This window comes from Myripristis murdjan, chromosome 17 (genome assembly GCF_902150065.1).
Source record: "Myripristis murdjan chromosome 17, fMyrMur1.1, whole genome shotgun sequence".
Lineage (NCBI taxonomy): Eukaryota > Metazoa > Chordata > Actinopteri > Holocentriformes > Holocentridae > Myripristis > Myripristis murdjan.
The window spans coordinates 24,964,921-24,979,164 of record NC_043996.1 but is presented as its reverse complement, the minus strand read 5'-3'; the positions used below and the strand labels follow the sequence as shown (position 1 = coordinate 24,979,164).

The window sequence follows — 14,244 nt, the reverse complement described above, 5'->3', positions numbered from 1 at the left end:
CCAGCAGCTGTTTGTCATTCTAGAGTCCCATTAGAATTATATAAGGTATTTATTATGAAACACAAATTGAAGTTGTACTAAAATAAGCCAGCTTGGTGTGTTGTAGATGAAAACCCACAACAGAACTAACAAACTCCCTGGTGGCAATGCCATTGGCATTTGCTCATCCAAATGTTTTCCAGGGGAGGGTAACCACTTCAGGCACATTCACACTGAGTAATAACTTCCTTTTCCAAACTGTGGCCCAAGAGCTTCCACTTTCCCATCGGGCGCCATCCAATCCATTTCAAATATGCCACTGCAAGTTTTACAGCATTCACATACTTGTATCCAAAACAGATGAAGACTCATACAGGCTTGTTTAGTCGTGTTTTATTGACCAAAAACGTTTTACAGAGACAAAACAATGCAACTGGTTCCTCTCACAAGTCAAACAGGATAATTTTTAAAAACTACAACAGAATTATGCCTTTACAGAAATATAGTTAACTAGTCAATGCTTGCACACAGCACTTCAGCTTTTTTATCTTGACTTTTAACTGAGAAACTTAATACCAGACTGAGATTGACCCAAAGGTGGATTCCCTTCAGTGTCCAAAACCTGCAGGCAAACAAATACAAAGGGCGTCAATAAACTGCTGTACTGTGCTTTTAAATGCTGTAAGTACATGCAATACACATAAGACATTTTTTGTTGACACATCAAGCACATGCATTCAACTCAAACCGGAAGAGAATATTTGTGGCATGAAAGATTGTAGTTTTACCTCATTTTGAAGAAATCCAGCTCAGGCTGCTCCAAGCTGAAAAGAGAAAGACTTTTAGTTTTACTAGTAACACAAATGACATAACTTCAAATTTTCAGCGTGGTCAAACCCATCAGTGCAGTAAGAGTGTAATCATGAGCTTCAGGTGAAACACGGACTGCAAATCATCATCATTACAGGGTTTGACTCGGAAGCAGAGCTGGTCTAAAAAAAGACTGGCTGCGGCGGCATCTGGAAATAATTTTCCCTCTTCAGCAGCAGCAGCAGCTCAGTGCACCTGCTGCCGGCCGAAGATGAAATATTATCCCGCAAAGATGCGCTGCGTTTGAGTGCAAGTTTTTTTTTCTGCGGCGTGGTGCGTTCAACATCCGTCCAAAGTCACGTTACGGCTGCTCTTCCTTGTCGCTCAGGCCCACTTGAGCAAACTGGAGCCAGGTCGACTTTTACAAATAACTACTGCATCATTTCCTCCATTTAGACTACTAACAAAGAGGTATAGTTTAAAATGTGGCTGGTATTTGTGAGACAGCACTGGTTTTAGCCGCTAATTAGCGTCAAACATGAGGTCGGTCGCTGCTACACGGGAGCTACATCAGAGGAAGACGCCGCAAACACGCACGTATATAGATAAACAGATATTAATGGCCAAATTACAAAATCAGATGATAAACCACAGCAGACATACCAGGCAGGAGGGTCAACAAGACACGCCGGTGGTCGTCACTGTGCAGCCCGGCAGAAAGAGCCTTCTTCACGGCTGCAACAGGAGGAAAAGACCGCTAATGAGACTGCGGCCCAATTTATCTGCTCATCACAACCACGTGTTTGTTGTCGTCCCGTGACTGAACTTCCGGTGCTCTGTCGTCTCTGATACACACACACACACACACACACACACACACACACAATGGCATCAAAAAAAAAAAAAAAAAAAATACTAGACACTACAATCAAATTTATGGTATGATGATAATGATGGCATGATGCGATTTTTCCATGCAGACCTATAGAGCAATGGAAGAAACTGCAGGAAGAGCAATTTATTAATAAGCTGTGTATAAATAAGGCATTACACTTTTGATCCCTTGTAACCTTCCTTCAGCAAATGATCAAATGTTTCAGCTCATCCACCCACAGAAAGGTCTCTGTGACATTAGCTCTTTCTTACTCTTTCCCTACGGAGACATTATATTTGATTGCTATGTTCATACACATTTTTTCTTATTCGTTTTAATTTGAACTCCTGCTGAAGTTCACAATTTTTTTTTTTTTTAAATCCCTCAATTCTTTGTATTCATGAAGGAATTGGAACAATGCATGTCAACCATTTCTTCCTGGAAAAAAAAAGACAATCAAATCAAATTTAGTTTATTAAAGCTTGTTGCCATACACTTGCGTTTTTTTTTTTTATTTATTTTTTATTTATTTGTTATTATTTATAATGTTGGTTAGATTTAATCCGTTTTTGCTGTATTATCCCCTTTTTTGCACTACTTTGTGTTTTATTGTCTTAATGCGTCCTATTGTTGTGAGCCATGTTGTGATCTATTTTTGTTCATGCCTTGAAATACAGATTGTAAAGAAAACTATTCTGTAAAAGGACAAGTAATGGGGAATACCTGGACGGCAGTGTGCTGTGTGTGGCAAGAGCAGTGATTTGCACCTGGTTGGGGCAGCGGATGTTATCTCACACAACCAAAACTATTTAAACTTAAATACACACACAGTCGAGGGTACGGAAGCTCTACTGGTCCGAAAAGGCGAAACTCCCCTCACTGAATGCAGCAGTGAGTATTGATAGTTCATATCGATAAAGGCTGTGAAGTGCAGCGACAGACGACAGCATCATTCACCAGCGGACGGTCATTTGGTAGCCATGAGAGTCTTAATAGGTACGTGACTTTATTTATTTATTTGTTTTTAAGAAGAATTTCAGCGTCTACATTAAACAGAAAAGGTCAATGTGACATAATGCGACCAGCTAACGTTAGCTAGTGTTAGCTTCGCAGCGCCGCAAGTGTTTTTATCCGCGTTATTAGTTTGTTTTTCTGGAAAACACAGCGGGACACTAGCGTGGTGCGTGTTGGTCCATGACTTTCGCACCGTTTCATTCTTATTCAAATGTCATGTTGACGAAAATGATGCCAAAGTGGTAAAAGTGCAGTTTTGTAAGCATGTCTTGTACGCATGCGCGTTGGGCTGTCAGCAGTGTAGTAAGTCCTGCCTTCTGATTGTTTTGTTTACATGTATTTTTTTTTTTATTATCAGCATTTCATATAAGTGATGTCAGAGTTCATACACATAAGCAGCTTTTTTTCTCATGTTAGTCAACAGTAGCTAACCTGGTAACTGTATGCATCAATGTTTCTTTTCTTAAGTTTTCCCCTTCAATTTCTCTGTGTATTTCCTCTTTATTTGTTCCTTGAAGGAGGTGGATCTGGGTTTGTTGGTCGTGAGCTGACTCGCCTGCTCCGGGACAGAGGCCATGAAGTCACAGTAATATCCCGGCAGCCTGGTCCAGGGAAGATAACATGGGTAAGGTGGTCACAGATTGATTTAAAATACAGAATCAGCAATCATGCATGCTGTCATCCTGGTAATTCTTATTCACCAGAGCAAGAGATGGCACTCACCACACCACAGTGACAGACTGAGGTGAATGTATTTGTACTGTATGTGAGCTGCTGGTGGATTTGTAACATGGATCAGTGTGTATGTTTTTTACAGCTGGGAGGGAATAAATGAGTTTGCATGGAAACAATACAAAGTCATTTATTCCTAAGTCCATGAGAGCTCTAAACAGCAAGAGGGGCTGAAAAAATAGTCGCCCATAGTCGAGAGACACATTGCCAGTGCCATTTTATTATTGCTAGTCTGCATGGCCCTGCAAGTCTATTTGTTCCATCTCGTTTTTGTTTTGTTTTTTGTTTTTATCAGGGGTGTAAAATCAAACTGTTTATTGAACCTTTACACCCCTATGTTGTATGTCTTCTGGTTTTAACCCCGTTGAGTATTTTGCCCAATTTTATATCATGTCTTCAAATACAAAACCAATGTACAAACCCCTGTATAGTTATTGTGAATGGCACCTACAGTGTTCACATTGCTGATTACTGATTTACGGGATTTCCTCCTCTGTGCCTTGCAGGGTGAGTTGGAGTCCAGAGGCCTTCCTCCATGTGAAGGCGCTGTCAACTTGGCTGGAGAGAATCTCATGAACCCGTTGAGATGGTGAGCAACAAACAGAGCCCGCATTACAACCAAACACGGTTGCACAAGTCATTGAATACTTTCCTCACTCAGTCATGGCTCAGAATTTCTCAATACATCCCACACAAATGGTTAGCATTTGGACTGCTGTTTGGATAAACTGTGAAAATTTACATTATGCCGGCTAAAGGGTGGATAAACTGTTTACAGTGTCTGTACAGAATAAATGAGCTTTTTGTGTATTGGGCCAGGCTTTGTGTGCTGCCTGGACCTCCCTCTCAGCCATGTTTAATTAAAACCTGTCTGTTTCTTGTTTGTTTCAGGTGGAACGAGAGCTATAAGAAGGATTTGTTTTCCAGTCGCATCGACACCACAAAGACTCTTGCTCAAGCCATCGCTGCCTCCCCGAGTCCCCCTCACTCCTGGGTGTTGGTGACAGGTGTAGGTACGTGTCCGTCAAAATGATCAGGTTGTCAATCCCAAATTGCTGCTAAATAAAATAAAGATAAAGCTTAGAGCCAGTGTAGTGTGTGAATGGAGTTTCTGATAATTAGCTGCTCACTTGGGCTGATATCTGAAAGTGTAGACTGTGGCGGTATTTGTAGCCATACGAAACATCGTCTCCATATTTTCGCTAAATGCAAATCCTCTGCACGCTCTCTATAGACAAGTTTGGTTTCAGTTTTACGGTGCTGTACTTACGTCATGCGACAAAACCATTGCTTTTGGATCCAACAGCATGCTACAAGCCCAGTCTTGAAGCTGAGTACACAGAGGATAGTTCATGGACACCATTTGATCTCCTGTCAAGACTTGTGAAGGAGTGGGAGGCAGCGGCGTGTCTTCCTGAGAGTGTAGCAAAGACCACCAAGCAAGTCGTCATCAGGCCCGGTTTGTGCAAAACGAGCTAATGAAGTCTAAATACACTGTTTACCTCAGGTTACACAGGGAAAACTTGCATGTCAGAATTTTGGTATTCAGTCAGATATTGCAATTTTTGCTGCAAAAAATGGGGTTAATTTTTACCAAATAATCTTGCCTTAAGTTTCACACAAATTATGTGCATTTTAAGTATAAGTTGTGTTGGTCTTGCAGTATTTTGATGGTGATACTGAGAGCTGTGTTTCTGTGTACAACCTGACAGTTCCTATTTTTCTCCCTCTGTCCACCAGGGGCAGTGCTGGGTCGTGATGGTGGTGCCATGAAGCAAATGCTGCTGCCCTTCTGGCTCGGCCTTGGCGGCACCCTGGGGTCCGGGAGACAGCCGTTCCCCTGGATCCACGTCGCGGACCTGGCAGGAATCATCGCCCACGCCCTGGAGCCCCCCACCGACACATCACCGCCCGCCGTGCCCCAGGTCTTCAACGGAGTCGCTCCTGCTCTCAACACCAACTACGAGTTCACTAAAGAACTGGGCCGGGTGCTGCGGCGGCCCACCATCTTCCCTGTGCCGGGCTTCGTCATGAACGCGCTGATGGGCTCCGAGAGGGCCGTGGTCCTGACCCAGGGCCAGAAAGTCAAACCCAAGAGGACTCTAGAGTCCGGGTTTCAGTACAAGTACCCGGACTTGACCTCAGCCCTGAGGGAGATTGTTGGGAGTTAATGGATCAGGAGAGATATAGAGAGGATCCTGTAATAATTACAACTTAACCATAACCAAACAGCGACGTAAACTCATAAAACATGATCATGCAGAAATCTCATAGTTTTCAAATCTGATGACAGCTTGCAAGGATTTTCTATATAATTCAAAATGATTTATTTTCTGACACAGGACTAAGTGTTGGAGTGTAGATTCAGCTGTTTTCTGCTCTAGCCTTCGTTTGTTCCTCCAGTGTTTATTCCTGCTGACTGCAGTAGGTGGGATGTGCTGGAAGGTGCAGATAACATCATCTGCACTATTAGAGCCTCAACAAACACAACGGGACATCTCTGGCCCTCCGTGACAGTCTGGATATGGCTTCCCTCAGTTCCTTCAACACACTTCTGCAACAAACTGTTGGTGAACATTTTTTAAAAGGTTCCTGCAATATTGATCAGCATATGCACCACAGTGAAGGCTCATAGTGGGATGCTGGTATCAGTTGCAGGTTGCAATGATAGTCAGACCAATATCAGACCAATCGGTGGTGCTCATGAATGGGACGTGATCTTTAAATGTTAATGTGAAGTGCAGTAATGTGAGGAAATGACTTAACTTCCATCTTAGGACTTTTCAAACGTCAGATTTATCTTCACAGAATGGTCCAGGATGTTTGATATGGAATATGATTTATTGAAAGTGGTGTACAATAAAAGTGGGTGAAGTGCAGAATGTGGCACTTGCTTATTGGCTGGACAGGATATTTTATTTTTTTACTGTAGTATTCTTTACAGTCACACATCAGATAACAGGTTAGTCAGCGTTTTACCAAGCAACTGCTCTGTCCACAAAATACATCTGACAAAGTATCACGACGACACTTCACGGGTTTTGGTTTAGACAACATTCAAGTAAGGAAATCTAGGACGAGGCGTACTTAAAGTGGACAGTGTGCTGGCTCTTTGTCAATAAATGCAGATGTTCTAGTTTGCTAACAAATGATGAGTCTCAGTAGGTTGTAGTTGTGAGGTTCATTCCTTTCCTTCTTCTGGGTGGTCACTCTGCACGCCCGCCTCCTGCTGCTGGATGACTGGCAGCTGATCTCCCCATTCGCTGCTCCGGGCACAACGATATACATCTCTGACAAAAAAAAAATACAACACATTCACCAGAATTCAAGGAAATGATCATAAGTAATGTAGCGGTGCATCAACAGGTGCACAGACAACACTAACACTAATGTAGATGAGACATTTTTCCAAGATAAGATATTTTTTGTATTCTTTGTATTCACATTAATCTGATAATGCCAACAATAATGTCAATATCACAGACAGAATTTGAAATCAACACCTCCCAAGTACTAAATCTAAATAAAATTCATATCAATCAGCCTCACCCGCCCTACTAGTTATACTTTTTCAGCCGATAATATTTCAAAAACTTTCTTGTACTTTGAATTCTGTTGCACTTAATGATTAACTGCAAATGTGATCCACTGTATGGGTGCGGGAGCAAGTGTAAATTCAACACAGTGCTTGGATCTGTGCACAAAATGGCATCGCAAGCGCATGAGGAGGATTATTTCTATGAAAAAGTATATACCCTGATTTATGGCTATTAGCTTCAAAAGGTGTGAAACGTTATGAGTCACAAAATGAGTTCACGAAAAACTTTCAGGTGATTTCAGCTGATCCCTGTCAGTGTCTGTGATTTTTTTTACCTGCCGTGTTTTCTGGCAGTCACCACCACCTGCTGGATCTGTCCGTTAGGGCAGCACATCTGGCAGTGGACGTGCCTCGACCTGCTCAGCACCGGTGCCACCAGCCTGGCCCAGTCCACACCTCCTTTCTCTGCCTCCACTCCATCCGTTCGGGCCAGGATCAGGTAGCTGAACTTCTCGATTTGTCGATCAGGACGCTGGGGACAAAAAAAAAAGCAATAAGGTTGATGCAGCATCTGTTATTCAGTGTTTTATTTATCTGTTTGTTAGAGTATTAAGCTCTGACATTTTCAGAAAATTCATTTCCGTTTGCTACTCTCTATCACTGCCGCATATAATAAAACAGTTATTTAACCTATAACTGGTTCATGACAACGGTAACATTTGCTTTTCTAAACTTTCAGTGTCTGTTGCGTCTTTCCTGGGAGAAATCCTCTGGTGCACAGGGAGTAAGAGGAACTGAGTAGTTAGCATGAGCAGTAACAGGTACCATGGCTGAACAAAGAAAAGGCTGCCACCTACAGAAAATGGAAAATCAAGAAGGAGCCTGAGAGCTTAGCAACAAAGTTAAACAAAAAAATACAATCTTTCACATTAGTAGATTAATCTTGGTGTTACGCCACAGATATGAAAGCCTCTTCAGCAAATTAAAGCTGTGTGTGGAGAGCAACACATAGACTTATTACCTCAACCTGTGCCTCTTTTATCTACGGGCTGAAGTGCTTTGGTGTCTTTTTTTTTTCTAAATCATGTATCAGACAATGTCAGAAAGTACATGAGCCTGGAGGAGGAAGGGAGAGCGACACGAGGGGAGACAAATAGCGGCATATTTCCAAAACATCCTCCATAATCCTTCATAATAAGCTGGCCTCTCAGAGAACGCAGACAGAAAAGTAACCCATCATGTAATCCTCCAGGGTTTTGTCTCACCCCAGGTAACGGCAGAGGGTGGTAGGGCTGCTGGAAGTTGCAGGGCACCGGGGACAGACGGGCCAACTTGGGACACGGCAGTTCATGAGGACACTACAAACACAGCGGAAAACAGAAGAAGGGGATGTAATCATAACACCGCTGATTAAATGAACACATGACGTTTTAACATCAGGGCGGGTGTGTGAACACATACGGGGGCGAACACTGATGCTGCTCTGGTGTCAAAGAGGAACTTCTCTTTCTTCTGCAGAGAGAGAGAGAGAATACCATCAGTCTGCTTCAAATGACCGCATCGACATTATTTTACATCAGGAACACTCACACAAAGTATTTGAACGCAGTACCGTTAATAAAATGTCTCTGGCCTCCATAAGCATCTGATGGCCTTCTTTGGTCCCATTTTCAACCAACACCTACAACAACATGAAATGAAAAGTTTTTGCAGTCGCTGATTATCGAGAGAAAACATGGGATTTGCAGACAGAGAACATTTTCGTGATATATTTATCTCAGCTTTAGCGATACAAATATTGTTTAAATGCTGTCTTAATGGTGTAAATGGTGTCTTATAATCCAGTAAGAGTTGGGTTGCAAGACAATACACAAAAAATAAATAAAATTCATTCATTTATGTGCAAGAAAATGGTTTCGAGCACACATTATAAACTCACAGAGTCACAGTTCAGACTTGCACTTGAAGCAAGATCGGGATTTCACGTGCAGTCCAAAAGGCCAGAGCAAATACAGCATCAGGTATGCACATTATACAGACTAGGTGGTGTGATGTGATTATTTCAACCAACCAGATATGAGCTGGTCTTTCTCCACAGAGTGAACAGGATCTCATCTCGCTCCTTCTTACTGGGCAGTTCTGAGAGGGAAAACGCCCCGACCACTACGTCAAACTGCACCTGGAGGGGGACACGAGGCCTTGTCATGGCTTTCACTACGCAAAACTTATCAATAATCGCCGCTCCATGCATGCATGCAGACAATTTCTTAAAGGGAAGCTTTTTTTTGTTGTGTATTGATGGGAGTATTTGGCTTTGAATCATTTTTGGAAATCAAAGTTCACCTATCCACACAGCAAAAGAAATTTTCAGCTGGTGGTTTCTTTGAAGCAACATGCGATAAAAACCGGTTTATTTATTATTTCTGTTTATTATTTCTGTTTAATTATGTTTATTACGAATGAATATAGAGTCAGGTTTTCTGCTAATAGCTCACCTTGGGCGAAACAGGGAGGAACTGTCGGAAATAGACTTGCTTGATGTGAGGTTCGGCTTTTTCGTCGTCGCCTGCTCAACACAAAAAAATGAACAATCTCAGATTTTCACGTAAAATCTATTATATCTTGTAAAGTATGGCACAATAACTGATAAAGGGAGGTTTGTTGTTAACTGGAGGTGTTACAGTAAATGAACTAAAGTTTGTCTGTGCCTTTGAGAAGCTGCTCTGCCAGGGTGTTCATGGGCCCCGAGCTGTCCACACACACCATCTCCTTCAAACTGTCCCCCCAGCACGAGTGTGAAGCCCTGGGGAGAGAAAACAGAGTAAAGACTGGACGTGCCGTCATACAGGACAGATAAAGACACCGCTGACGCTCATGTGGACACTGACCAGACCACCGTTCCTAACCCCGAACCAAAATCCAGGAGAGACTGAGGAGCGAAGGACGGATCTCTCTTCTTTATCTGCAGACACACAGCAGAGAGAAGATCAGGCATGAAAACACACCAGAGGTCAAAAAAAAAAAAAAAAAAAAAATGATGAAAATCCGTTATGGCTAAATTAGTCTGTGGTGCTCCCCCAACATGTTTTCTTCTGATGAGAATATACAAATAAATTCCCTCTTAAGGTCAAGTCACTATAATTTTATTGTATTTCTTACTGATATTTGTTCTTTTGCTGCCTCTGTTGTTTGTTATTCAATTGACTGCTTGGCACTTGTTTTAAATTGCCTGGTTTTATCTTATTCTCTTGTTTTTTCACTTTATTGTAAAACACTTTGCTACACCCCCTGTATGAAAGGTACTATGTAAATAAAATATTATTATTATAACTGTTGTTGTTGTTGTTATTATACTGTTATTATCATCATCACAAAATCATTCTGAGGGCACAGTTTTTGACTTTTCAAGGAATAAAACCGTTAAAAGGGAATGAGTAGAGGGTAAAAGGTGTGTAATGTATGAATGCACCAGTTTAATGGGTGCAATCATGATCATTATTTTTATTTTTGAGCCATAAAGTCACCCCAACTAATTCTCCTACGTCACTAAACGCAGCACAAACTACAGTCCTCTCCCTTTTCCTGTCAGATGTGCGTGTCATGCGTCTGGCCCAGTCGAGTCAAACCGACTTTTCCTGCCAAAAGTTTGATCGGCGGAGAGTGAAGGACTGTGATCCCCACCTCGTTGAGAGCTCGCCTCACGGCAGCGTAACCTCCAGCCAGACGAGCCACCATGTAAATCACACCCAGCTCTTCGTCGTACCTGAGATACACAGAGAGGGGACAACACATATTCATCAATGCGGCGGCTATGAAAAAGGACAAATCCTCAGTCACACGGCCCAGAGTGTGAATCCTCAATATTTCAAACTATTAAATCAACCACAAGCTTTGTTTTATTGCATTTTATTGTGATTGTCAGTACTTAAAAACTGTGAATGTCTAGTTTATGGAGACAAAATGTTAATAAAATGAAGGTTTGTGCATAGGTGGATACAACAGGACTGTATTTTGAGCTGGGCGAGGAAATTTGGCTCTTGGAGATCTTACAGCAATATACCAACAATAAAATACTAAAATGTTAAAAGGCCAGCTAAATTTATAGCTATTATCCATTTAAAAAAAACAGCAGTAGAGTTACTTTATGGGAGTCCAGTGATATGTCGTTCTTTTGAGCTCTGACAGCACTTTCTTCTTAATGCGGATATCCAGCAGCTGCTCGTCTATATCTGCAATACGGAGCACGCGTTTTTAGAATAAACACATCAGTGGCAAATCCTTGCATAAAATAATCTATTTCTAATTACTGTATAATCTATTATATTTGGATCTTTTTTTAAATTTTATTTTATTTTACATGTCACCTACCTCCTCCTTTCTCTCGGGCTTTTTCCCACAGAGCTTTCTCCAGGTTCCTGGCTTTCTGCCTCAGCGTCTCGTCCTCGGCTGCTCTTTTCCGGCTCCACAGGAAGTTTCTGAGGCTGTGGGCTCGCGCCGTCAGCTTCGGCACCTGGGCTCCTTAAAGGCCACCGAGAATGAAGAAGCACACTCTCACATCAAATCAGCACAATCACAAAAAAAAGCACACAGCACCAAAAGCGTTTCAGGACCTTCTCAAATGAATGTGAAGACTTTGAGACATGAGCTGTGGCTGTGTGGCTGACTTACTGTGAACGATGGCCTGGGCGGCTCTCTGCAGCTCCTCGGGTAAGCGCAGTGTCTTCAGGTTGGTCGCCCCTGGGTGCTTCCTGTGCGGCGCTCCGTTTAAGAAATCAGCCTGGGACTGTGGCTGTGCTGCTGCACTCATTCCCTGAGAATAAGCAGCAAAAAATAATAATAATAATAGCACTCCATTATTACCTGATTAACCCAAAATGCATAACCTTTAGTCTGTCATCCAAGCAATGCAATGAGGTGGAAGGCATTAATTACTTTTACTCATATTACTGTGAGTGAGTAGCCTTTTTGTGTACTTTTTTGTTTATTTTTTCAGTCAGTAGTTTTACTTTTATTTAAGTGCATTTTTTGCTTGAGTACTGTTCTTCACTACATTGTAAATCACATCCATTACAGAGAACAGGTGATCAATGGCAGATTGTGGAGCCTTTCACAATAAAAGGCTCAGTCAACAAAGATGAGAACAACCTGGTTCTGCTTTTTGTCATTCCCAGATTTCACAATAAAGGCTGCACAGTGTAAAACTACAAATTACCATTTAGACTCGGCTGGCAAAACTGTAGATTAAAAAGAAGAATAACAGCAGTGAGTTTACCTGACGAGGAGAACCGTGTAGACTCAACCACTGTATTATGTGCTTATTGTTTGCCGGTTGAGTCTACACGGTCCTCACTCTGCAATTTCACGCAATGCACCTTTAAAATATTTTAATGAGTTTTCTAACTGCATGGAAAAGATCACAGATAATAACTTTCACTGCCAGGACATTTTAAATCAGACACTTTTTACTTTGTGCTTCTGCTGCAGTCAAACATCAGCAGAGTAGCAGTACTTCTACTTGACTAGCAATTTGTAGTACTCTTTCCAGCACTGAATACTAATACACAGAACTTCCTATCAAGTGACTACACCGTGTCATTGACCCTCCTGTTACCTTCATATTTACTCACAGGTTTTATCAACTGGGGCCAATTTGACCCCAGTAATTTAAAACTCCAGAAAATTATTATAATAAAAATTGTTACCCAACGTTATGTTTCTTGTTGACTAGCTAAACCCCCTCACCCCCACCTCCCACCTTAACTACAGGTGTGGTTATGTTCCTACAGGAGTGATTATGTTAGATTAAGGCAGAGGTAAGTTTTTTGAAGATTATAAATGGCATGTCATAGTTCATCAGTGTCCAAAACAACTAAAGCAATGCGTGTAAAACGCTGATATTTCTGTTTTATACTGATTTTATACTGATCTTGATGAAATGGGTACAAGCCATTGAAAACAGGTCACCATGGTGATTTAATGTTGACCCAGTTGTCCCAATTAACTTAGGAGAAGCCATTACACATGGAGGAATAAAAAAACATATTAATGATGTATTTAGAGACGCTGAATGGGGTCAGATTGAACCCAAAGACAACAGGAGGGGGTTACAAGTCTGGACAGGGGATTTAAAGGGACAGTTCGTCTGAAAACAGTGTGACCTCTTCAATGACGCTCCAAAATAAAAACGATTTAAAGTGAGCTCACCCTGCACGTCATCCTCAGCACGACGGCTCGCTGACACAGGACACACGCGCCAAAGGTCCGTGTCGCCATATCTCCTGATTTCTTGCGTTAAAACAGCTGGAACACCCGCCGCTCAGCCCGCACAACTTCCAACCCCGCACGCTGGGCTTCAACTGGTCCTCCAACAAAATAACTCCGACCTCCAGACAAGACGGAACCTTCGTTAAAAAAAAAAAGTTCTGTTCCACCTAATGAAGTGAAGAGCGCTCACTCCGCCTCTGTTTCCGGGTCCCGTCGAACCAGACTGATGCGCTGATGTTGCGGAGTGATATCGTCACAGTATGTAGGCGAGGGACTATCCTGTTAAAGCAACATTTCATTGAACACGTTTGTGTAGGTTGGTCTCCTAGTGCTTCTTTTTGGTTTGATTCACAGAATTTACGGAAGATTTAATGCTGACACGGCTAAATATTTTGATCATGTTTGACAATCCCGTTTCTTTCGGCAGATGTTTATTGTTTTAGCTATATATTATATCCATGATATGATTTAGCAAGAAACATATAAAGTACTCCTTTTATGTTTTTCAAGATTCTGATTTTAAAACACGTTTGACCACAACTGCATAGGCGGAGTTTGCGGGGGGGGGCATTGCCCCCCCTAGCGTCTGAAATGTGTCACTACACTGAGTCAAAAATAGGTCCAATATTTTTTTTTTCCTGTATACATATCTATAAACATTTAAGCAATGCAATAAAATAAGATTATTTTCAGAAATAAATTTGAATTACATTATGTTTGGTATTGTAATAAATAAAATAATAATAAAAAAAAATGTTTGCCCCCCCCAGCGCAAATTTCAAACTCTGCCTATGCACAACTGAAAATTTAAAACTTAGAAATCACAAATTGGCAAAAACTGTGAGATTACTATGACATTTCAAATTTAGTCCAGTTAGCAGACCCTAATTTGTTTTCTTTCTTTCTTTTTCTTTCTTTCTTTCTTTCTTTCTTCTTCTCTTTTCCATAGATTTTGCAGTTTATTGTTCATTGTAACTCATTTTTATTTATTTATTTTTTTATCATTTTTATGCTGAGGTATATGAATAGGAAC

At 41.5% G+C, this 14,244-nt stretch overlaps 2 protein-coding genes and 1 long non-coding RNA gene across 3 annotated transcripts; 1 reads left to right on the top strand and 2 right to left on the bottom strand.

Annotated features, from left to right (window-relative positions):
- Positions 1-352: 352 nt before the first annotated feature.
- On the bottom strand, positions 353-1,596 carry LOC115375313 (uncharacterized). Its single transcript, XR_003929702.1, has 3 exons — positions 1,453-1,596; positions 768-803; positions 353-601 (listed from the first exon to the last, which is right to left on the bottom strand). It is a non-coding gene; the product is annotated as an uncharacterized LOC115375313 (long non-coding RNA).
- A 909-nt stretch (positions 1,597-2,505) lies between these two features.
- On the top strand, positions 2,506-7,248 carry sdr39u1 (short chain dehydrogenase/reductase family 39U, member 1). The gene is made up of 6 exons (XM_030074938.1): positions 2,506-2,659; positions 3,196-3,302; positions 3,916-3,998; positions 4,301-4,422; positions 4,716-4,868; positions 5,150-7,248. Exons 1-6 carry the CDS (start codon positions 2,644-2,646, stop codon positions 5,578-5,580), a joined length of 912 nt encoding a protein of 303 aa, XP_029930798.1. The 5' UTR covers positions 2,506-2,643; the 3' UTR covers positions 5,581-7,248.
- On the bottom strand, positions 6,237-13,325 carry mettl17 (methyltransferase like 17). The gene is made up of 14 exons (XM_030074937.1): positions 13,152-13,325; positions 11,616-11,757; positions 11,316-11,465; positions 11,089-11,176; positions 10,629-10,710; positions 9,836-9,909; positions 9,656-9,750; positions 9,443-9,513; positions 9,019-9,126; positions 8,560-8,628; positions 8,409-8,459; positions 8,213-8,305; positions 7,283-7,479; positions 6,237-6,699 (listed from the first exon to the last, which is right to left on the bottom strand). Exons 1-14 carry the CDS (start codon positions 13,218-13,220, stop codon positions 6,591-6,593), a joined length of 1,398 nt encoding a protein of 465 aa, XP_029930797.1. The 5' UTR covers positions 13,221-13,325; the 3' UTR covers positions 6,237-6,590.
- Positions 13,326-14,244: the final 919 nt, after the last annotated feature.